At 42.3% G+C, this 25269-nt stretch overlaps 1 protein-coding gene across 1 annotated transcript in view; it reads right to left on the reverse strand.

Moving 5' to 3' along the window:
- The window catches only part of SLC16A10 (solute carrier family 16 member 10), a 110046-nt gene that overhangs the window by 29464 nt on the left and 55313 nt on the right, over window positions 1–25269 (reverse strand). The window contains exons 2-3 of the mRNA XM_080664210.1: window positions 9020–9164; window positions 3818–4280 (exon numbers count right to left, since the gene is read on the reverse strand). Coding sequence (XP_080520336.1) covers window positions 3818–4280; window positions 9020–9164 — 608 coding nt within the window. The remainder of the gene's footprint in view (window positions 1–3817; window positions 4281–9019; window positions 9165–25269) is intronic.

Raw genomic sequence — 25269 nt, forward strand, 5'->3', positions numbered from 1 at the left:
GATTTTAACATAACCACAAGAGCACTTCATTCTGAATCTTTAAAAAGACCTAGATAGGTAAATTAGTTCCCTAGTTGATTAAGGATCCGGTTTAACCCAAATCTCATGCTCAAGGCCCAATTCCAATCCTGTGAAGTTTTTAACTAACCACTGTTCCAAATGGATACCATCTTTCTCCTTTGACGCTATAGCCCCTAAAACTACTCAATCGGCAATCACATTGTCTTAAAATAACTCTCATATTTATACCAGAACTGGATAGATGCTTTACATATGTTTTCTCTAATCCTTACAACAACTTTGCAAAGTTGGGTTTATCCCTATTTTATAGGTGAAGAAACTAATGCTTGGAGAGGTTACCCAAGGTTGTCCAACTAATAAAGAACAAAACCAGGATTCAAACCCAGATCTGTCTTACTTCAGAGCCTTTACCTTTACCCATTTTACAATACTGCATCTAAGTACTAAACTAATTATCGGTCACTCTCTCTGTGGACCCCCAGGCAAGTTTTCAAATCTCAGTGCCTCAGTCTTCTCATCCATGAAATAAGGATGATACATCACAGCAAGTGCATTATTTTGAAGATTAAATAAGATAATGTATGTAAACGTCCTTTATAAGCTATAATGGTCTTTATTACTAGATTTTATGTTCCTTCAGGACAGGTTCTTATCCTTAGATATCTATGCCCTTCAACACCCAAAAAGGGCTTAATATGAACTGAACATCATCTACTGGTCTTTGGAAAGATTTGAGACACCTTTTCCCACCCTGAGGAGGAAAGAGGCGTCACATTCCAGGAAGTCTGGATTAAATGTCCTTAATTCAAACCTTAAATTATAACAGATCGACAACTCAGTGCACCCATCAAACACGAGTTTCAAACACCTACATGGCATTTAACTGTCTGGTGTTTGCTCTCCAACATGGCTTTCAGTGCCATAACAGTTTGACAAAGAGACAATCCCAAATATCAACACCTTTTCTAAGAAAACATGCCTAAAGGAGGAAAAGCAGGAAAAAGGCCTGGCTTGTTATCATAGTTGGAAAAAACCTCTGCTCCTGTACTACCTGATTTATAGCCTCCTGGTAACCATAGTGTCTGTAACACCGTCTCACTCATCATTCACTACTAAGAAATTTGTTTAAGGAAGTGACCATAACATATTTATTAAGTTTTATTAGGCATACTCATTTCCCCCCAATAAGATGAGCATATCTGCCCTGGCCCATGTTTCTCAGTGGATAGAGCATTGGCCTGTGCACTGAAGGGTCTTGGGTTCGATTCCTGGTCAAGGGCACATACCTGGGTTGCAGATTTGATCCCCACCCCAGTCAGGGTGCGTGCAGGAGACAATCAATGTGTCTCTCTCACATCAATGTCTCTCTTTCTCTCTCTCCCTCTCTCCCCCCTCCTTTCCTTCCACTCTCCCTAAAAATCAGTATCCTTGGGTGAGGATTAACAACAACAAAAATAAGATGGGCATATCTGGTGGTATATCCAGGGAAGTGGCCCATTGTGCTCCAAAGTAAGGCTATGCTAGATTTGCCACCAGGTAAGCACACTGGGAGGGAACCAAACCATGCTTTGCTGTTATATGATCCTTAGGAAGTCACTTAACATCATTTATTTTCTTTTTATTTTATTTTGAGGATATGTTTGTTAAATCTGGGGATAATGAAACAAGGAAGGACTTAGGATAGAAGAAGCAACAGGAGACAGGGTAGGTGGAGCTGCTTTGGCTCACTGAGAAGTCAGAAAAAAGGGGTCCTTGGGGACAGGTTCAGGGGGTAAGCCTGGGAGGAGCTGTCTCTGCCCACTGTTCCCCTGGTTGCAAGTCTCCTGGGGTCCCTTAGAGTTTAGGACAGTGGTCGGCAAACCGCGGCTCGTGAGCCACATGCGGCTTGTGAGCGACGGTTTGCCGCTCTGTTGACTAATGAGTTTGCTGACCACTGGTTTAGGAGATCTGTGCCTGAGGGAGAAGAGGAGGGGAACGGGAAAGATGCAGGAGTGCTCCAGGGAGGGAGAGAACGGCAACATCTTTGTTAACAATGGATCTGTTTTCCAGTCGCAAAACATAGGCTAATATTATTTATTTTGGCTCAGATTTCTTGTGATCAAATGAAATAGTAAATGTTAAGTTAATTTACAAATTATAAAAATATTACCAGAAATAACTAGACAATCGCCTACTACTTGTGCTTTGATAAATGTTTGGTATAGCAAAGCTGAGAGACTGATTTCTCTGGGTGTGTTCACCTTATAGTACCAAAGAGAATTTTTTTAAAAACTCTACTCATCTTTGAAAAGAACATAACAAATATTATCTTAATAAGAGAAGCCATGGAAGAGGGAGTTGGTAAAGCTGATCCTTCCACAATGGATCTGTAGTCCAACAACAAACATATAGTTTCCAGTGGTTCAGACATGCCTTCCTAAAAAGTGTGCAATGGATCATTAGATCAAGATGTAGCCACTTACTGCATATGTGACAGGGGTCACATACTAACTCATTTTACCTAGTACCTCAGTCACTATAAAATGCCAAGTGGCTCACAGTACTAAAAACTAGTTCTTCTTGTCTCCCCTGCTTCCCCAACACCTCTGGCAAAAAAAGAATAAGGAGAATTGAGAAATAAAAGTATTCTTGGATCCAGGACGTGCCTGGCATCTCTCTTCATGTTTCCTTAACCTCGTGGTCGGCAAACTGCGGCTCACGAGCCACATGCGGCTCTTTGGCCCCTTGAGTGTGGCTCTTCCACAAAATACCACAGCCTGGGCGAGTCTATTTTGAAGAAAAGGCGTTAGAAGAAGTTTAAGTTTAAAAAATTTGGCTCTCAAAAGAAATTTCAATTGTTGTACTGTTGATATTTGGCTCTGTTGACTAATGAGTTTGCCGACCACTGCCTTAACCTAATCCCTATGAACTGGGCATAGGAACCCACAGTGTTGAATATGTAGTTTACCAGCTGACCCCTTGGGCCCACTGATTTTTTGACCTATGTTACAAACTTTCACTAAAATTTTAAAGAAAAATCACACAAATGTCCAAAAGTAGACTAAAAGCTAAATAGGATTCCGGTTCACACACATAGTATGCATACAAAAGAAAAATTTATCTTAGTATCATTTTTGTTTATCAAGTATGTTGACCTGTAAATACACTTCCAGCCACAACAGTAAGAAAAAAGAAAAAACACATAATAAGCATCTTAGAGCAAACACCTGCCAGGGGCAAATATTTTAGACACTGCTTCATGGTTCAGTAGAAATAGAGATAAGCAATATAAATTGCTTGAGCACTTGAGATCCTAATTTCCTATGAAACCCTTCCCTCTCCTCTCATTGGGAACTTGCTAACATTTCTTAAATAATCAATCCCAGAAGTCTCCCACAAGTGAATGTCAGGCTTCTTTGTGTCAAGGCCACTGGCTTTTCCTATTTACCTAAGTTCCGCACCGTTTCAAAAAGAATTTAATGAAGTTGGCAAAAATCACTACGCCATCTTTGCCCCTGATTATGATCTGCAAGCCACTTGAAGCAACAGTGACCCATCAAGTTTTTTCAGACTGATGCCTGAAGTTTTTGTTTGTTTAGGTTTAGTGATGTTTAAAATATCAAAGCACACCATTAAACATTTCCTCTCTTTCATGATCTGATAGCTCTGTTGTCTTAAAAGACCTTGAACTTCAGGAGTCCCTGAATTGTGATCACCAGAGGTTTTAAGGCCAATTTCAACCTGATCTATTTGCTCTTCTAGGTTTTCCTGTATGAAATAATATCTGTTACCAGCAAAGCCAAGGAAGCATACTCACCAAGTGAACATAAGGCACAAAGTATCCAAAAAGTGCAAGCGGTATTCCAACTGCCCACACTGCATAAGCCGTCACCTTGAAGATGGCAAAATTGAAAATTTTTTTGGGAGGACTGAACTTTCTCCTGGAAAAGAAGGAGGATCTGTTGCCTCCTTTGATTCCACTCTCTTTATCTCTGACACTGGGAGCAAGAGGTCGGTAAGTAAAGCCAGCCAGAAAGAGAACGAACATGAAGATGCAGAGGATTCTCAGTGTGTAAAAGAGGTCCAAATTGTCGGTCAGAACCCTTAAAAGGAGAGGCAGCAAAATTGTGAAGAGACTGCTGCCAGCGGTGACAATGCCATTCACCAGTCCAAGGCGCTTCTTGAAATAGTGTCCCAAAATGACCAAGGAAGGCTGGTATGCAAAGGAGCAGCCACTGGCAAATATGATTCCGTAGGTGAGGTACAGCGGTTCGATGGAACTGTGTAAAGATGAAAAAGATGGAAAGCAGCTTTCATTATTTTTATCACGTGCTTGGGAGAATAAAACCTTAGCATGCAAGTGGGTTTTAGTTAATCAGTGTATTTTCTACAAATAAAATGTAACTAAAGACAGGTGAAAAACTTAGTAAACCAAGAATGTGGCACTAAAAATATTTTAACTTAATCTGGATGGATAATAGAAATGCCTCAAGTATGTGAAAAATGACCCCTCAGGTCATCGGTGCTTTTGTTCCCCCTCCTCTTCCCATGGATTCCAGTGAACCCTGGAGCACTGGGTAGAAGCTGTGTGCTCTCCACACTCACACAGGACGGGCCTCAGTCAAACCGACAGTGTTAAAACTAACACAAAACAACTCAGTCTCAATAAATGTTTTAACTATGAAAACTCGTTATTTTATGGAGTTTCCCTGGGCACAAAGGAAAAGGCTGTATCTTATATTTCCTCCCAAGGTTATGTCAGGATCATCTGCACAGAAGAGCAGTCGTGTCTCATTTTTGCTGGCCTAAGGGCCGCAGAGCAACCTTTGCCCTGTACTGCACTGTTCTCGGCGTTATGCAAGAGAGCAAGAAGTCATACCCTCACTGCAGAAAGAGCAAATGAAGCATGTTCCCAGTTTGCAAGCCATAAGGCCACATACGTCTCAAAGAAATAATGAAGGATTAAGAATTTTATAGTTTAACCAAGTAACTTAATTATACATCTCCTATAAAACAAAGAGCATATCATTACATTCGTTGAAACAATTAAGGAGAAAAAGAAACCAATATTTTTTCCTTTGAAATGTCTAATTCAAAAGGCTATTTATCAAATAATAAAGGCAAACTATCTAATAGAAATTAAGATAAAATTGGTTTATGATTAAATTTTGGACAATAATACTAGTCTAGCAATATGCTGAGGTAGGCACAGGAACTCTAGAATCTGATAAAAATTAAGCATGTTTGCAAACCTTTCAGATGCCCTTTCTCCTCTATTAATCCACAACTAGCATCATCTTTTAATCAGGTTCCAGAGTCACTCCCAGATTAACTTGACCTCACCCTGATCATCCATTACTGTATCTCCACTCTTTATTCAATAAATATATATTCAGCAGCTACTGTGTTCCAGGTACTTGGTAAAAAAAAAAAATATATTTAAAATGTGGTTATGCCCTACTCATAGTCTGCTTAGTAAAACAAGATATCTATCCCATATACTACAGAACAAAATATAAATAACATTTCCTTTATTCTGCATCAATTTTTCCACAGAAATAGTTTTCCAGATAACTGCAACTTACTTCTTAAGGCACTAATTTATTTTTTTTATTTATAATTTTATTTTTATTTAATTTTAAAGGAAGAATCTAAATCTATTATACATTTCTCTGCTTTCTTCAAGGTGTATATTAAAAATGGTATTCACCAGGGGAGGATGAGTGGGGCGGTGGTAAGAGATCAACCAAAGGACTTGTATGCGTGCATATAAGCATAATCAATGGACACAGACAGTAGCGGGGTGAGGGCATGTGCTGGGGGTGGGAGAGGACAATGGGGAAAAAGGAGAATTATGTAATACTTTCAACAATAATGAATTGGCTGGCGCCATTTTTATGCTTAGCCATCTAGTTTTCCAGATGACCTAATAAATTCATAATTCTTTAACAAAACAAACAAAAATAAAGAATTTACATTTTTAAAAAATGGTATTGACAACAGTATCATCATGAACATCAATTGCTATATGATTACACCACAGTACTGTAGAGCTGTCAGCTGGAAGACCAGGGAGCCACGAATATAAATTGAAAACATTCTTTTGGACACCATTTTAAAAACTAAATACTTCCTATCTCTCCCAAAAAGTCAAGTACATAAGCTTTGTGATGGCATTTTCACTGCCACGGAGTCCTTTTCATTTACTTCTAAATTTTCACCTCAGTAACAAATGGATCAAATTGTTGAAAGTTTGACAACTGAATAAGTGCAGTGTAAGTCAGTAAGATACCAGTCATGTGTGTAAAAAGGATTCAGAGAAGGGACACTGACGTGCCCTGGGATTGCTGGAGAAGGTTTTCCTAAGAAGGTAGAACTTGAACTATAGGAAAAGTGGGTCCACTGTTCAACACTTGGAACTTATACCACATTTCCCCTTGCTCCTGCGTATTGCTCTAAAAACGCGGTATCTTTCGCCGTGCCGGTGTGGCTCAGTGGTTGAGCGTTGACCCATGAACCAGGAGGTCATGGTTTGATTCCAGGTCAGGGCACAGGCCTGGATTGTAGACTTGCTCCCCAGTAGGGAGCATGCAGGAGGCAGCTGACCAATGATTCTCTCTCATCACTGATGTTTCTATCTCTCTCTCCCTCTCCCTTCGTCTCTCTCTGAAGTGAAAAACAAAAATAAAAAACCACATTATTTTTAAAATAAATAAATAAAAGTTTGGTATCTTTTGATCAGTGGAACTGAGTGGAAAATACGAGAACATTACATGTAGTAAATATGGTTTCAAGACATTCTGTTGAGTCACAATGTAAAACACATTTCATAATTCTTATTTCTCAGTCATCAAAAAAAAGTTTGAAAAACAGTGCTTGCTGTAAATAGGTTTGTATATATGTTTTTTGTCTACCAAATAAGGTAATAAATTACATGGGTTTTCTACCTGTTGGTCATCTCTCTACCAAAGCCTGATTGTTAATATATTCAGCAAGTGCTAGGGCCACAGGTACCGGCAATGGGTACCTGGAAGCTTCCAGATCAAAACGGGTATCTGACAAGTTGGTAACAGCACAATATTGTATTATTGCTAAAAACAAAAACTCAAATTAGCCCTGGCTGGTGTGGCTCAGCTGGTTGGAATGTTATCCCATGCGCCGGAAGGTCATGGGTTCAATTCCTGGTGAGGGCACATGCCTAGCTTGTGGGTTTGAGCCTGAGTTAGGGAGGCAACAGATCAATGTATCTCTCTCACATCTATGTTTCTCTCTCTCCCTCTCTCCCTTTCTCTCTCTGTAAAAAGAAAAAGTTAGAACTTCCTTTAAAAACAAAAAAGTGAAAGTAATTACCTAAGCAGAATCTTATTTCAAAGAAAATTGTTTTGTTTCTTTAAAAGTCAACTTTAGAAGGGAAAAAGTCATAAAGGCACTATAAAGATGGAATATATATTTTCTATCAAGACATAAAAATAATTGTTTAGAATCCAAATAAAATTTCTAGCCCAAGCTGGTTGGGTTGAATAGAGTGTCAGCCTGAGGACTGAAGGGTCCTGGGTTTGATTCTGGTCAAGGCCACATACCTCAGTTGGAAGCTCGATCCCCAGACCTGGTCGGGGAGCATATAGGAGGCAACCAATCGATGTGTCTCTCTCACATCAATATTTTGCTATCTATCTCTCCCATTCTCTCAAAAAAATTTTTTTTCTAAGTTAGGTGAAAGAAAGAGGCTCATTTTAGAGATGAGGAAGGGGTATAGGTAGGGTGAGTGGGGGTAAAATTAGTAAACCAAGGGTTCTGTTGATTAAATCCAGAATATTTAAAAACAATCAGGGCAACAAACGTAAGTGTGTGGTTTTTTTCTAATGATTCAATAATGCTTTTCAACTAGTGCATGAAGATAGCTAGGTAAGGGAAAGAGGCAAAAAATTAGGATTAAACCACTAAGGTAGACATAAGATGGAAATCATTTTAAGAGGTTTTCTTGTTAATCACCTGTTAGCTAGAGCAATATATTAAACCAGTGTTTCTCTAACTGGGGATTATTCTGACAATGCAAAGGGGTTTACTAGTAGAGTTGGAACTGCAGGGAGAAGTGCTTCATACAGTAATATGCCCATTAGCTCTTTGCTGTTAGTTCCTCTTCATCTGCATGAACTACATCTTTAACAGACACAGGCAAAGTGTACTGATATTCTTTTTCTTTTAAGCTGCATTTGACCACTTCATTTTGCCATAATCTTTTTTAATTTTTGCGTGTTCTTTTTTTTTTTTTTTTTTTAAATGCACACAGGAATCCTCTACCTGGGTTGAAATAAATAACCAAGTTTTTTTTCATTAGTAAAAATATTTCATATCAAGAAGAAGGAGGAGGAGAAGGAGAAGGAGGAGGAGAAGACAGCAAAGCTGGTCAAAGTTAACATCTGTGGAATCTGGGTAAAGAGTTCCCCGGGGTAATTTGTACTCATCTTCCAATTTTTCTGTAAGTCTTATGTTATGTCAAATATAAAGGTAAAATCCAAAAAATAATATGAAATTGCACCACATAAAATTGTTATTTCAATTATTTTTGACCTATATAAACAGTGCTTTCATATGATTCAAAAAAAAAAAATATTTCATATCAAGCCTATGAACAACTGCTTCAACACACCACTTATTGTACCCTTCAGGCCTCAGACTGAGCTGACCTACAACTAATGCTATTGCTTTAGACAACTCATTGCATGAGTTCTTTTAGGATTGTTATGTGATTAGAAAAAACAAAAGGAGAAACATTTTTCTTGCTCCAGGGAACATATACAGTAAATTCTGATTAACGTCTGTTAGGCATTGTAAGCAAAAACATTAAATTTCTCAAGCTCTGATTTGCTGCTATGGATAACAATGAGAAAGTCATATTGCTTACAGTTTAAGCAACAAAAAGGAAGATGTTTTCTTGTAAACAGCAAAGTTTCTGAAAGGAAAACTTTAAGGTATCTAACAGTTCTCAAAAACCAACATGAAGAAACCAAGTCCTTACCTTACAAAAGAACTGGACATGAGTCCAATGAATCCAATAGCAGCACCCACAACAGCTGTTTTCCGACAACCAAATATGTCTGTGAAGATGCTGACTATTGGGCAGCAAAAGAAAATCATCCCCATGGAGAGAGAACTTACCCATGCTGTAAAGAGAGAAAAAAATAAAGGGATATTACGACATGGGAAATTACATTTGCACTTATTCCACAAGTTATAATACATATTAGGAAAATAGTAATAGTCAAAAACTGGAAAGAATCCAAATGTCCAGATATAAGTGACTGGATAAATAAATTATGCTGTATTCACATAATAGAATACTACTCAGCAATAAGTAAGAGTGAACTACTGATAAATACAGCAACATGGATGAAAACCAAAATAATCATGCTAGGTGAAAGAAGTCAGACCAAAAAGGAGTCTATAAAGTATGATTTCATTTATATAAAATTCTAAAAAATACAAATTAATCTATAGTGCCAGAAATTATATCAGGCAGAAAACCAAGATGGCGGCATAGGTAAACACCTAAACTGCTGCCTCGCACAACAATTTCAAAACTACAACTAAAAGACAAAACGTCTATCACCCAGAACCACGGGAAAGCTGGCTGAGTGGAAGTTCTACAACTAGAAGGAAAGAGAAAAGAGCATTGAGATGTGCACAAGCACTGAAAAGCTGAGGTATGGAGGCGTGCGAATTGGGCTGGTGGCGGGCGACTGGGTGCACGCTTTTTTCAACCCGAAGGGAGACAAGCTCCCGATTACTCTGAACTCCAGTTTCTGGGGAGACGCTGGGGACCCAAACTCCTATGAGAAGAAGCTGGACTGACTGCCATCGGGTCGGAAAGTGAGGGTGGCTTTCTTGCAGAGATGAGCGCAGCAATCATTCTTTACTGCACTGGGGCACGGGAAGTGGGGACTTGGAAACGCAGAGACGCAGAGATGGCTGACTAGCAGTCATCGCTGTTTGCCACACCCTAGCCTAGTGACTCCCTGAGACCCCGCCCTGCACAATCTACAAACCCACCCAAGCTTTTGCATATAAATGACCTGCCCGATCGCAGCTTAACCTAACAAACTGCAGCTCTGGTCAGATAGCTCCAAAACCTCCAAACCCCAAGCAAAGAGGAGAAAACTGTAGTTCTTGCTGTAGCTCCTGCTGGGTGGCCTCAGACAGTAGCTGACCTGCACCCCATTGGAGATCCAGAAGCTAGTGTATCTAGTGGTCAGTGTGAGATAACACCAGATTTCAACTACTCACATCCATAAGTGACACATTCAAGAGGCAGACTCAGTGAGCACCAAAGCCCCACTGAAGCAAGTCCTGCCCCATAAGCATGTCTCCAGCACAGCAGTTCTTCCATTATAGACACAGCGGGTCCTCACAGCCAATTGGCCTGGAGGTCAATTCCTCCCAGTGTACCAACAGCAATCAAGGCTTAACTACAACAAGACTTTGCACTCAGCCCACAAAGGGGTGCACCAAGAGTGTCCACCTCAGGTGATAGGCTGAACCACTGGTCACCTACACAGAAAACCACTCCATCAACACAGGGAAGCAGCAAAATGCGGAAACAAAGAAACATGTCATGAATGAAAGAAATGGAGGAAAGCAAACTACTGGACATAGAGTTCAAAACCACATTTATAAGGTTACTCAAGAATCTTCTAAAAACTGCCGAGAAACTTGATGAGACCTCCGAGGAGCTTAGTGAGACCTTCAAGGACCTTAATGAGAATGCCAAAAAAATGGAAAAGGACCAGTCAGAAATTAAGCATACACTGTCTGAAATAAAGAATATACAGAAATTCAACTGTAGATCAAAGGACCCCAAGAATCAAACCAAAGATCTGAAATATGAGGAAACAAAAAACACCCAACCAGAAAAACAAAAAGAAAAAAGAATCCAAAAATATGAAGATAGTGTAAGGAGCCTCTGGGACAATTTTAAGCGTACCAACATCCGAATTATTGGGGTGCCAGAAGAAGAGAGAGAGCAAAATATTGAAAACCTATTAGAAGAAATAATGACAGAAAACTTTCCCTACCTGGTGAAAGAAATAGACTTACAAGTCCAGGAAGCGCAGGGAACCCCAAACAAGAGGAATCCAAAGAGGACCACACCAAGACACATCATAATTAAAATGCCAAGGGCAAAAGACAAAGAGAGAATCTTGAAAGCAGCAAGAGAAAAACAGTTAGTTGCCTACAAGGGAGTACCCATACAAATGTCAGCTGATTTCTCGGCAGAAACTATGCAGGCCAGACGGGAGTGGCAAGAAATATTCAAAGTGACGAACAGCAAGAACCTACAACAAAGATTACTCTACCCAGCAAAGCTATCATTCAGAATTGAAGGTCAGATAAAGAGCTTCACAGACAAGAAAAAGCTAAAGGAGTTCATCACCACCAAATCAGGATTACATGAAATGCTGAAGGGTATTCTTTAAGAAGAGGAAGAAGAAGGAAAAGGTAAAGATAAAAATTATGAACAACAAAATGACAACAAATACATACCTACCAACAAGTGAATCTAAAATTCAAGTGAATAAAAAATTTGATGTACAGAATGGACTGGTGAATATAATAGAATCAGGGACATAGAAAGGGAGTGGACTGACAATTCTCAGGGGGAAGGGGGTGTGAGGGGTGCGGGAAGAGATTGGACAAAAATCTTACACCTATGGATGAAGACAGTGGCGGGGGGTAAGGGCATGGGGTGGGGTGGGGAATCAGGTGGAGGGGAGCTATGGGGTCAAAAAAAAAAAAAAGAGGAACACCTGTAATAATCTAAACAATAAAGATTTATTTAAAAAAAAAAAAGAAAGTGTATCAGTGTTTACCTGGTTGGGAGCAGGGGGGAGGGAGGAGGGAGGAGGGAACTGGAGGAGGGGATTACCGAGGGGCACAAAGAAACTTTTAAGGGTAATGATACGTTCGTCATCTTCACTGTAGTAGTGGTTTCACTGGCTTATACACATACGACAAAACTCACCAAATTACATACCTTAAAAATGCTAAACAGTTCATTACATCAACTATCCTATCTAATAAGAGAGTAATATGCAAATTGACCATCACTCCAACACACAAGATGGCTGCCCCCATGTGGTCAAAGATGGTCTCTCCCATGTGAACACAAGATGGCCACCACAAGATGGCCAGCAGGGGAGGGCAGTTGGGAGGGATCAGGTCTGCAAGGGAGGGCAGTTGGGGGCGATCAAGCCTGCAGGGGAGGGCAGTTAGGGGTGACAAGGCCGGCAGAGGAGGGATGTTGGGGGCATCCCGGCCTGTAGGGAAGGGCAGTTGGGGGGGACCAGGCCTGCAGGGGAAGGCAGTGAGGGGCAAACAGGCTGGCAGAGGAGCAGTTAGGCACCAATCAGGCTGGCAGGGGAGTGGTTAGGGGGTGATCAGGCTGGCAGACAGAAGCGGTTAGGGGCAATCAGGAAGGCAGGCAGGCAGGCAAGCAGTTGGGAGCCAGCAGTCCTGGATTGTGAGAGGGATGTCTGACTGCCTGTTTGGATTGGGCCTAAACGGGCAGTTGGACATCCCTTGAGAGGTCCCAGATTGGAGAGCGTGTAGGCTGGGCTGAGGGACACACCCCCCCACCCCCGTGCACGAATTTCATGTACCGGGCCTCTAGTACCTCAATAATGCTGATAAAACAAGAAATGAATCTATGTGGAAGATTTCAACAGCAACAAAAAATAATGTCATAAAAAACAAACACACGAAATAAAACAGAGAACTACAGGGAGAACTAGACAAATCCACAACTGTAGTTGTATATTTTAGCACAGCTCTCTCAGTAATTAATAGAACAAGAAGACACCACCCCCCAAAAAATCAATAAAATATACAAGTCTGGATGGCACTATCAACCATCTTAACCTATTGACATATATAGAACTCAATATCCAACAATTGCAGAAAAATTGTTTGCTCTGCCAGGGAAATCATTAATCACTGATGAGAGTGGGGTGGGGACAGATGCCGGAGAAAACTAATCTTTCTGGAATGCCTTCTAATCCATGGGAAGGACCTGCACAGAACTGTCTTCGAGCTTTAGGCATCTTAAATATGGGGAAAAGATTAGAGATGCAACTTGCCAAGGTTATGCAACTTTAGTGGGATTCAAACTAAACATTCAAGGTGTAACAGGAATAAGAAGATATACCCAAGAGTCCTTCATTTAAAAACATCCACCGTAAGTACCCACAGGCAAGCACCAGGCCATATATATATATATATATATATATAATTTTTAAAATTTATTTCAAAGAGAAGAAGGGAGAGGGAGAGAGGCATGGAAACATCAATGATGACAGAGAATCATTGATGAATCGGCTGCCTCTTGCCTGCCCCCAACTGGGGATGGAACTCGCAACCCAGGTATGTGCCCTGACTGGGAATCAAACCAGTGACCTCCTGGCTCATAGGTCAATGCTCAACCACTGAGCCATACCAGCCGGGCTGATGTTGATATCACTCAAGATGACACAGTGAATTCACACTTCCATGCATCGTCTGCTGTTCCAAACACAAAGTAGCAATACAGTTAAGAGTATTTTTAAAAACACAATAAAGACCTAGTCATGAGCTTCAGACTAGCTGCAAAATGGGATGGGCTAGGTGGGGCCTGAGTTCTGGGGTCCAGGTCTGGAAGCAGGCATTGGCAATTGAAAGAGGACTAAAAGTGTTTCCTGCGATCCAGAAGAGAGCCAAGCTGATTAACTGGGGCCAGAGCTAAAACTCCCCAACACCTTGTGAAAGTAGGCTGGAGGTGAGAGAGGGTTGCATGGAAACTCAATTACTGCTCACCAACTTCAGATTTAGAACACTGCGAGCCTCTCGGGGAAGGTGGGGGAAACAGACTCAGCCTCATGACCTGGTCCTGAAAACAAGGTACCCACTGGTTCTCTTGCTGAATCTGAGATTTTCAGTGTTAAGATGAAGCATGAGATTTAACAGGCCTGGTTCCAAACTTGGAATTCAAGGAGTCAAGTAGAATAAAGTGCAAACCGTTAGGTAGGAAGGGTGAGGAAGGAGAGAATCAAATGAACAAAATATACCTGCCACTCAGAATGATCCTGTAAACTCAAATTCCAAGAACTGGAGCAAATCCAATGCTAAGAAAGACAACCAACAAAATCACCAATTAGCAAATGCAGTCACTCCATATGAAATTAATTCTATAGACTAGCCTAACTACCACACCAAAATGAGTATGTTTAGAATGTTCAGAGAAATGAATTTTTATTTAAAAATAGAACAAGAAATTGTGAAACAAATAAGCAAAAAAATATATATATATATCAAGGGTAAGTGCATAAAAAAGAGTATTCATTAAAAATCCTAGATAAGAAAAAATAGTCATTGAAATAAAACATTCAATAGATGATGAAAAATTTTTTTATTGAGTTCAGAGAGGAAGGAGAGGGAGAAAGAGATAGAAACATCAATGATGAGAGAGAATCATTGATCTGCTGCCTCTTGCATGCCCCACACTGGGGATGGAGCTCACAACCCAGGCATGTGCCCTGACCGGAAATCGAACCATGACCTCCTGGTTCATAGGACAACGCTCAACCACCTGAGCCATGGCAGCTGGGCCGATGAAGAAAATTTTTTACTCCAGATTACAGATTACAAAGCTAAATGGGAAAAAATGGATCTTAAAATAAATAACATCTTGACCTTGACCTCGTGATAGAAAAGGTTTTTCAAGATGTAAGTACAAACCATGAAGGAAAATATGGATGAGATATAACCTCATTAAAATTCACAACTTCTAGCCGAAACTGGCTTGGCTCAGTGGATAGAGCATCGGCCTGCGGACTGAAGGGTCCCGGGTTCGATTCCGGTCAAGGGCATGTACCTGGGTTGCGGGCACATCCCCAGTGGGAGGTGTGCAGGAGGCAGCTGATCGATGTTTCTCTCTCATCGATGTTTCTGGCTCTCTATCCCTCTCCCTTCCTCTCTGTAAAATATCAATAAAATATATTTAAAAAAAAAAAAAAATTCACAACTTCTATGTCTCAGAAGACCCTAGGACCAAAGCGAAAAGAGATGATCCATAGAAAAGGAGATCATTGCAGTGCATATAACTAGCTAATTATTACCATCTTGCATTTATAAAGAGAGCCTATAAATTAAGAAGGAAAAGACAACCCAACAGAAGCATGGGCAAAAGAGTTGGGAGGAAAGAGACAGAAGAGAAAACCCAATGGCCAACTGACGTTTACAAAGGTGCTCGTTAGAAATCAGAAAAATGCAAATTAATAGAATAAATCACCATAATTTGGCAAAAATTAAGAAGTCTGACCTTAACAAATTTTAATGAGGCTATGGGGAAATAGAAACTCTTATGCATACCACATAAACTGAAATAACCATCGTGAACAGCAATTTGGTAACATCTAGGAAAAGCCAACGATGTGCAAACCTCACATTCTACCACTTCCACTTCCAGGTATGTACTCCAGAGAAACTTCACACATGTACATAAGGAGACATGAATAAGAATGTTCACTGAAGCGCTGTTTGTAACAGTGAAAATCTGGAAACAGCCCAGCTGCTCGGCTCAGTGGTTGAACATCAGCTATGAACCAGGAGGTCACAGTTTGATTCCCGTTCAGGGCACATGCCTGGTTTGTGAGCTCAATCCCCAGTAGGGGGCATGCAGGATGCAGTGGATCAATGATTCTCTCTCATCATTGATGCTTCTCTCTCTCTCTCCCTCTCCTTTTCTCTCTGAAGTCAATAAAAATATTTTTTAATATATTTTATTGATATTTCACAGAGAGGAAGGGAGAGGGATAGAGAGCTAGAAACATCGATGAGAGAGAAACATCGATCAGCTGCCTCCTGCACACCTCCCACTGAGGATGTGCCTGCAACCAAGGTACATGCCCTTGGCCGGAATCGAACCCGGGACCTTTCAGTCTGCAGGCCGACACTCTATCCACTGAGCCAAACCGATTTCGGCTATTTTTTAAAACAAAGAAAGAAAAAAACAATCTTATGCTTGTAACTAGTTTTGTCTGACCTAGAAATCTATTTCAATGAACCCAGACAGAACATCCAGTCCTTGAAAACATAAAGACAACTAACCTTCCTTTAACAATGAGAGTATCTGCCATGTGAAGGGGAAATGGAGGGTTAAAGTAATTGCTACAGAGTAAACTACGGAAGGGTCCTGACAACGAACAGGCGGCTTCGCCAAGCAGTTCAGTTCTGCCAAAGAAGGTAAATATCAAGCCAGCCTAAGTGGAGAAAGACATGTATTTCAAAAAAGTCCTTTGTGAGATCTTGAAGAATTTAAAAGTGATTTAAATCATAAAGCTTTATGTTGCCATTTAATACTTAATAGCAGCATGTGTTATTTAAAAAGTAAAATGGAATATTAATATCTCACAGAGCTTAGAGTGCTAAAGGTCATTCTGGACAGTTTATACTATCCCCATTCCCTTCAAGAGGAGAGAAAGAACTGTCTATTCCAAGCATGTAAAACTCAAAGGCTAACATGGGCCAAATAAACAAGGTTTAAGTTTATGTGGTCTGCAAAAAAACAAAAGCTTCAATTTTCATAGAAACATAGGTTTACTTCGATAGAGACATGCTGAATACAAAGGGTTGAAATAAATGAGTAATCTCTCTATATAAAAGCCTAATATGCAAAGTGTCCCCTTGAGAGTTCAACTGACTGGGAGTTCGATCGCTCGCTATGATGTGTGCTGACCACCAGGGGGCGGCAGGAAATAAAGGAAGGCACCAGCCAGCAGCTGGCAGCTGCTAGGGACCCTACCTGTGTACATATTTCATGCACTGGGCCTCTAGTTATTAACATAAAATAAGAGAACATTTTAATAAAAATTAATATTTTTTCTTGAACATTAACTTACCAGACACTGAATAACTGCACACAAATAAACCTATTTTTCTTGTTCTCTGAAAGCGAAATATTTCCTGATGCACACACCAAAGTCCAATCCTAATGATGTGGCAATTGGCTGCTAAAATATATGCTGCTAGTACATATTAGTGGAGAGAAATGGTGCGCCTGTGTGTAAGGGAAATGAATGCAACACAATTATAGTAATCAGTCATTAGCGAATGTTGTAGTTCGTTATTAATAACTAGTGGTCCGGTGGACGGATTTGTGCAAATTGAGAGGAAATTAATTGGAAGAAATATTTTAATATCGCTATTCTCCCTTTCTCTATAATAGAAGCATCAACCAAATTCAAGATTGACAATGATATATCAAAACACATGCGTGCGATCGGCACCAGCGAGAGCTTAATATGTATCACACATGTGCGAGTCAACTTAGCCTTTTATAGATATAGAATAAACCTGCTTAATTAGACCTGCTTTCTGATGTAGCTAAACTTTTTCCAACCCAGTGAAGCACCCCAACTTCTCCTTCAGGTAACTGTCAGCAACACAGCAGTAAATATCAACATGAAGCAGATTATTATTGTACATCACACAGGGAGAACAAAGGGTAAAATATTTAACATCAGCAGTGTTTGACTATATTCTGCGCAGTGAGAAAACCTGAAATCATTTTCAGGGTCCACCATTTCTTACTTCTTTTCAGTCGGGTCAAGTTTCTAAACTTTCTAAATCTCCATTTCCAGCTAATGGAAAGAAAATAGGATTCCACCGAGTCTCCTATCTACCTACTCCAGGACTCTGTGAGGATCAAATGAGATGAGGCACAGGAAAATGCTTCATAGACATTTGGTTTAAGTGTGAAATGTTTGCACCTGGCTCTAAAGCAAGTTGTGTTCCTGGGCTGAAGAACTCCAAGGAGGCTAGTCGTTAGGGAGAGGAAGCCGGGCGTTGCTATGTGACGTCATTACCCAGCGCCCATAGCCACTGTTTCCAGGCTAGGTTGGGCTGTAGGCCGCATTTTGAGCCATGGGGTCTCAGCAGTGGCTGCAATTTGGGGGGCTGTGGCTTCGGGGTGGTGGCGGGGCCTGTGTCCCACTTGGGGGAAGCTGAGTGTTGCTTTTTGGGCATCAGGTCCGCGGCACCATTTCTCTGTAAATAGCCAATGGGCATCACGGCAGCTCCTGTGTTGAGTGTCTGCCCCCTGGTGGTCAGTGCGTGTCATAGCAACCAGTCAGATGGTAGGACACTTAGCATATTAGCCTTTTATATATATACTAGAGGCCTGGTGCACTAAATTCGTGCATGGCGGGGGGAGGGGTGTCCCTCAGCCCAGCCTGCACCCTCTCCAATGTGGAACCCCTCGAGGGATGTCCGACTGCCTCTATAGGCCCCATCCCGGTAGGATCAGGCCTAAATGGGCAGTCGGACATCCCTCTCACAATCCAGGACTGCTGGCTCCCAACTGCTTGCCTGCCTGCCTTCCTGATTGCCCCTAACCGCTTCTGCCTGCCAGCCTGATCACCCCCTAACGACTCCCCTGCCAGCCTGATGGATGCCTAACTGCTCCCCTGCCAGCCTGTTTGCCCCTAACTGCCCTCCCCTGCAGGCCTGGTCACCCCTAACTGCACTCCCCTCCAGGCCTGGTCACCCCTAACTGCCCTCCCCTGCAGGCCTGGTACCCCCCAACTGCTCTTCCCTGCAGGCCTGGGTCTTCCCAACAGCCCTTCCCTGCAGGCCCAGTCATCCTCAACTTCCCTACTCTGCTGGCCTGGTCCCCCCTCCCAGTTGTCCTCCCCTGCTGGCCATCTTGTGGCAGCCATCTTGTGTCCACATGGGGGCAGCCATCTTTGACCACATGGGGGCAGCCATCTTGTGTGTTGGAGTGATGGTCAATTTGCATATTACTCTTTTATTAGATAGGATAGAGGCCTGGTGCACGGGTGGGGTGGGGGCCAGCTGGTTTGCCCTGAATGGTGTCCCTGATCAGGGTGGGGGTTCCCTTGGGGCGTGGGACAGCTTGGGTGACAGACCTGTGGTGGTTTGCAGGCCAGCCACGCCCCCCGGCGACCCAAGCAGAAGCCCTGGTATCTGGGATTTACTTATCTTCTATAATTGAAACTTTATAGCCTTGAGTGGAGCCAAGCCTCCTGCTTGCTCCGTGGTCACAGCCATTTTTGTTGGGATTTATTTATCTTCTATAATTGAAACTTTGTAACCTTGAGTGGAGGCCTGGGCCTGCCAGGGTGTGCGAAAAGCTTGGCTTCCTCCATTGCCAGGGAAACCCAAGCCTCCTGCTCTCTCCGTGGCCACAGCCATCTTGGTTTGGTTACTTTGCATACTCGCTCCTGGTTGGCTGGTGGGCGTGGCTTGTGGGTGTAGCGGAGTGATGGTTAATTTGCATCTTACTCTTTTATTAGATAGGAGATACACACACACACACACACACACACACATATATATGATTATGTGTAATAGGATATTGTAAAAATTAAGTTATTAAATTTTTATTAAAACACTTCTTACATACTGTTATATTGGCTAGGCTGCAAAAATATTTGTTGTGGGCCACATGTGGCCCATGGGCCATGAGTGTGACATGCTTGGTCTACTCCATTCAAAGGGGTTTATCTGAGTATAAGTAACTTAGTCTAGGAAAACTCCAAGGTAAAATTTCTGGTTAATCTCAAACCAGAGCCCCTTCTGTGGCCCAGCACAGAACTTTGTATACGTTTCCTACAGAGTTTTGTGCTAAGTAACATTTATTAGGTGCTTCCTATGTACCAGGCACTGTTTAAGTGCTTTGTATACATTATTACTTTAATCCTTAAACAACCCTGATTGAAGTACTCTTATTATCCTTATAGAGGAGGAAACTGAGGCAAAGAATGGTTAAACAACTTGCCCAAGGCCACAAAGATACAAAGTGGAGGAAGGAAAGCCAGGCAGTCTGGAGACCAAGTTTCAACCACTACACACTGTAAGGTTTGAGGCACAGGAAAAGGGAGTCGGAGACCAAGGCATGTTAAAAGAGGAAGTTTATTCTGCACTAACAAGTGAGATAGAAAAACCAGGATTAGAGGAGAAGGAGGAGGAGAAGGGCCTGCCAGGCTGTCTCGCAGACTGGGGAGACAGCAACACGTGCAGAGGTGAACACACCTTTTGAGGGGAGGAAGAGGAAGGGGTGGGGCCCAGGGCACTTGGTATGCACTGATTGGTGGTTGAATGTCTCAGGGATGTCCCAGCGCAGATGCAGGTTATGTCATATTCCACCCACCAGTTGGGGGAAGGGAGGATCTATCATTCCAGGCTTTTGGTGATATTAAAAAAAACTGAGAGTCCGGGCAAGGTTAGGAGGTGAAGGTCCGTTTTCCATAGCTACTTCCTGCTGAGAGGGGGAGTCATCAGGGGCATCTACCCGGGGTCTCAAGGATTCTTGTGACATAATTGTCTCTAGGTTCTGAATTCAAGGCCAGATAGATCTCTCCCACCTTCTGGTTGGTGAACGCCTGCATTCTGTTCTGCAAAAAACTAGTGAAACAGCGCATGAGACAGGGGCCAAAGAGCAAAATTAAAGGAATAGATACCAGTGGGCCTAATGATGGGAGGAGCCATGGGGTAAGTGAGCGAAAAACGTTTCAGACCAAATGTAAGGTTTGAGGCGCAGGAAATGGGAGTCGAAGACCAAGGCATGTAAAAAGAGGAAGTTTATTCTGCACTAATGAGCGAGATAGAAAAACCAGGATTAGAGGAGAAGGAGGAGGAGAAGGGCCTGCCAGGCTGTCTCGCAGACTGGGGAGACAGCAACACGTGCAGAGGTGAACACACCTTTTGAGGGGAGGAAGAGGAAGGGGTGGGGCCCAGGGCACTTGGTATGCACTGATTGGTGGTTGAATGTCTCAGGGATGTCCCAGCGCAGATGCAGGTTATGTCATATTCCACCCACCAGTTGGGGGAAGGGAGGATCTATCATTCCAGGCTTTTGGTGATATTAAAAAAAACTGAGAGTCCGGGCAAGGTTAGGGGGTGAAGGTCCGTTTTCCATAGCTACTTCCTGCTGAGAGGGGGAGTCATCAGGGGCATCTACCCGGGGTCTCAAGGATTCTTGTGACATAGTTGTCTCTAGGTTCTGAATTCAAGGCCAGATAGATCTCTCCCACCTTCTGGTTGGTGAACGCCTGCATTCTGTTCTGCAAAAAACTAGTGAAACAGCGCATGAGACAGGGGCCAAAGAGCAAAATTAAAGGAATAGATACCAGTGGGCCTAATGATGGGAGGAACCATGGGGTAAGTGAGCGAAAAACGTTTCAGACCAAATGTAAGGTTTGAGGCGCAGGAAATGGGAGTCGAAGACCAAGGCATGTTAAAAGAGGAAGTTTATTCTGCACTAATGAGCGAGATAGAAAAACCAGGATTAGAGGAGAAGGAGGAGGAGAAGGGCCCGCTGGGCTGTCTTGCAGACTGGGGAGACAGCAACACGTGCAGAGGCGAACATGCCTTTTGAGGGGAGGAACAGGAAGGGGTGGGGCCCAGGGAGGAAGGGGAAGGGGTGGGGCCCAGGGCACTCAGTACGCGCTGATTGGTGGTTGAATGTCTCGGGGATGTTCTGGCGCAGATTCAGGTTACATCATACTCCTCCCACCAGTTGGGGGAAGGGAGGATCTATCACACACCACCCACCAGGAGCAGCCAATGTCTGTGAACAACTATAGCACAACTCTGGAGACACCCTGGAGCACCTCCTCCTAAAACTGCTTTGTTCAAACAAGCCGTGATATTCCAGGAAAGCATCAACCTGCACAAATAAGTTTCAACCTAACAGGTAGATTTCTATCTCCATCCTAAGGGCTAACGAAACAAAGACTCTCAGATCAGCATTCCTGGCAACAAGTAATTCTGCCAGGGAGTTACTTACTACTGAATAGCAGAAAATTAAGAGATAACATTTAAACTGCCAACATAAGCCATCAACTGCATTTTCAGGCTGGGTTGCAAGCCAAGGCTCTCACTCACATTCCTCCCCAACAGAGGATCTTGGGCCTAGATCAGCTTTTACATAAAAGAGTTTATTAAGACAAGCTGAGTTGATGAATAACTGAGGGGAAAAATAGCTTAAAAGAAAAGATACCAAAACCAGTCATTTTTTACTCTGTTCTTCTATGTTCTAGAAATCTTGATCTTCTTGCCATACCACGAAAGGAAAAAAAAAAAAAAAGATTTGTCTTAGACAAATCATATTTATCTCTGCCATTCTATTTAATTTCAAAATCAAGTTCAAATAACAAGTATCTATTGAAAGTGTAACAGTGGAAAGCTAGATGATGATCACCCAAGGCCTAAAGTCGGGGGTGACGTGACCAGCAGCACTCCCTTAGAGACCCATCAAGCACTGCAGGTCACAGGTGCACACTCTCACAACAAATCTTATTCCAGAACACGTGGAGGCTCAGCACTGACACTGTGAGACTCACAATGCTCTTGTTCGGATCTCAAGTCTATTTCCACATCTGCTGTCCTATATCCTAAAAACAAAGGGATCTCATCTAAAGGCCATGAAGTTGTGGCTGTGCCACTGCCAAACTCCCAAATGGCACCACAGAGGACTCGAGTGCATGCAGAGGACTTGAACAGCAGAAGCACTCAGGTAAGAGAAAAACTAACTTAGCAAGTCTTCTGTAACACAGCGTGACTGCCGTGGATTCCTGCATAATGAAGTTTCACTTCCAAGTAGAGGTGAGTATTCATTCCTTTTCTTGCTTTTCTTCCTGTTCCACTTCATGGTTCTGATGGCACTCACCAATGAGCATGATAATCATAGCATTGCACATGGAGAGAAACATTTGGCAGCATTAGAAATTTCACATTACTCTTTCTATTTTTTAAACCTCACCTGAGGATATGCTTTAATTGATTTTAGAGAGAGAGAAAGGGGGGAGGGGGAGGGGAGGGAGAGGGAGGGAGGGAGAGAGAGAGAGAGAGAGAGAGAGAGAGAGAGAGAGAGAGAGAGAGAGAGAGAGAGAAACACATCGATTTTGTGAGGCGGAGAAACATGGATTGGTTGCCTCCCGTACACACCCAGGAATGACACTCCAACCAAATGAGCCACCTGGCCAGGGCTAATTCTCAATTTCTTTAAAACATAACTTTAGCCTGGTCGGCATGGCTCAATGGTTGAGCATCAACCTATGAACTGGGAAGTCATGGTGGAAATCGAATCATGCCCAAGTTGGGGGCTCAGTCTTCCAGTGGGGGGCTCGCTCTCTCTCCCTCTCCCTTCTTCTCTAAAATCATTTAAAAATTCTTTAAAAAAACAACACATAACTTTACATATTTCCTAATTTTGTTGTTGTGAAGGTTTATTTGTCAAGTAGAGAGCATATTATAACAGTTGTTAGATGTAAGATATATAGAACTCCATGCGTACTTTTAAAGCATGCTGGGCTGGCAATGTACTATTTCTTCACACTGTACAGATGTGTTTTTGCATTTTCTGTACATAGGTTACATTTCACAGTAAAAGGAAGAGGAAAGGAAAAAGCATCTCAGAGGTCACAATATGTGAACCTGATGGATACTATAAATCTTCCAGCTAAACTTGGTAAAAAGTATGGGTGAGATGGAGAAAGTATGCTCATTTTGTTTATATATGAAAACAGCTTTTGAGGATTTAAGTCAAACCATATAACTCTCCAGAATCCTCCTTCCTGAGGCAACCAGAGACCTTCTATTTATATCAGCTCCAGCACTGTTAGAAGAGCTGGGAAGGAACCAAGGGAGAAGAACATCCAACCAGCACTGGCCAGGCACAGACCAAGCGCTTTCCATGGACAGATGTCATTTAATCCTGGCAGCACCCCTGCCAGACAGGGAATACTGACTCTATTTTAATGGTAGGAAACTTGAGGCTCACAAGGATTAATTCTCTAAAAGGCCACAGAGCAAGTTGGTAGAATGCTGGCTCAAGGCCAGCTTGCTGAAGATTCCCCAAATATACTAAATTCATTGATTTATCCAGGGTGGAAGAAAGCTCTAGGAACTGGAAAAACAAGTGAACATCATGGTGACTAAGACAACCAGGCTAGAGGTTGTCAACCTGCCATCTTGACTGCCCGTCTTTTTATTCCTTCCGACTCTTGCTAAGCAATATTTTTCTGAATTCTCCAAGTTTTCTACAATGTTAGTGTATTACTTTTATAATTAGAAAGAAGTATTTTACTTTATGCTTATATAATGTTTACCATATGCAAGATATAGTTCTAAGTGTTTATACTAATTAATTAATGTAAATATTAATTCATTTAATCGTCATCACAACCCTATAAGGAGAGAGTTATTAATATCCCCTTTTTACCTAAGGAAACCAAAGCACAGAAAGATTAAGTAACTTGACCAGCTAGTCAGTAACCCAGCCAGGATTCAAACATAGGAAGTTTATTGTGCTCTTATCTACTATACATTACTGCCTATTTAAAAAACCAATTATGCCCTAGCCGATTTGGCTCAGTAGATAGAGCGTTGGCCCATGAACTGAAGGGTCTCGGGTTTGATTCCAGTCAAGGGCACGTACCTTGGTGTGGGCTCAATCCCCAGCACCAGTCAGAGCGTGTGCAGGAGGCAACCAATTGATGTGTCTCTCTCACATGGATATTTCTCTCTCTCTGTGTGTCTCCCCCTCCCTTCCACTCTCTAAAAATCAATGGAAAATATACCCTTGGGTGAGGATTAACAAAAAGGAAGGAAGGAAGGAAGGAAGGAAGGAAGGAAGGAAGGAAGGAAGGAAGGAAGGAAGGAAGAAAGAAAGAAAGAAAGAAAGAAAGAAAGAAAGAAAGAGAAAAGAAAAAGAAAGACAACAGATTAGCCTTGTGGGAAAAAACTACTCTAGTATCCTAGTGCATTCCATCAGAATAGGATGGGCAAGTGGGAGCAGGGATGCAGGCCACATGGAACCTGGGTCTGGGGCCCAGGGAGGATGTGCATTCTCAGAAAGAGAGGCACCCAGCAAATAGCAGGAGCAAACACCAGTGGCCTCTCTGCCTGGCAAGGCTGCAGCCTCCCTTGAGGGCAGATGTAATGTGTGCCAGGCCACCGGCAACTCCACACACATAACAGGATGTCCGGAGCTGAGACACAGTGGTTACTCAACTGAAGCGCTCCCCAAAAATGGTAGAGGCCTCTCCAAAAAATATCATCTTAGGGAAAGATGCTTCTTTCCAGGTACGATCTATGTGTAAACACAAAGGAAGCCACAAGTGAGACCAAACGGGTTCACTGAAGACTGTCACAAAAACAAGTTTCTGTGGCAGAGAAGAAAGCCTTTACATGAACTTAACAGGAGGTCTGCTCCCC

The sequence above is a fragment of the Plecotus auritus genome (genome assembly GCF_963455305.1).
Source record: "Plecotus auritus genome assembly, chromosome: 4".
Classification (NCBI taxonomy): domain Eukaryota; kingdom Metazoa; phylum Chordata; class Mammalia; order Chiroptera; family Vespertilionidae; genus Plecotus; species Plecotus auritus.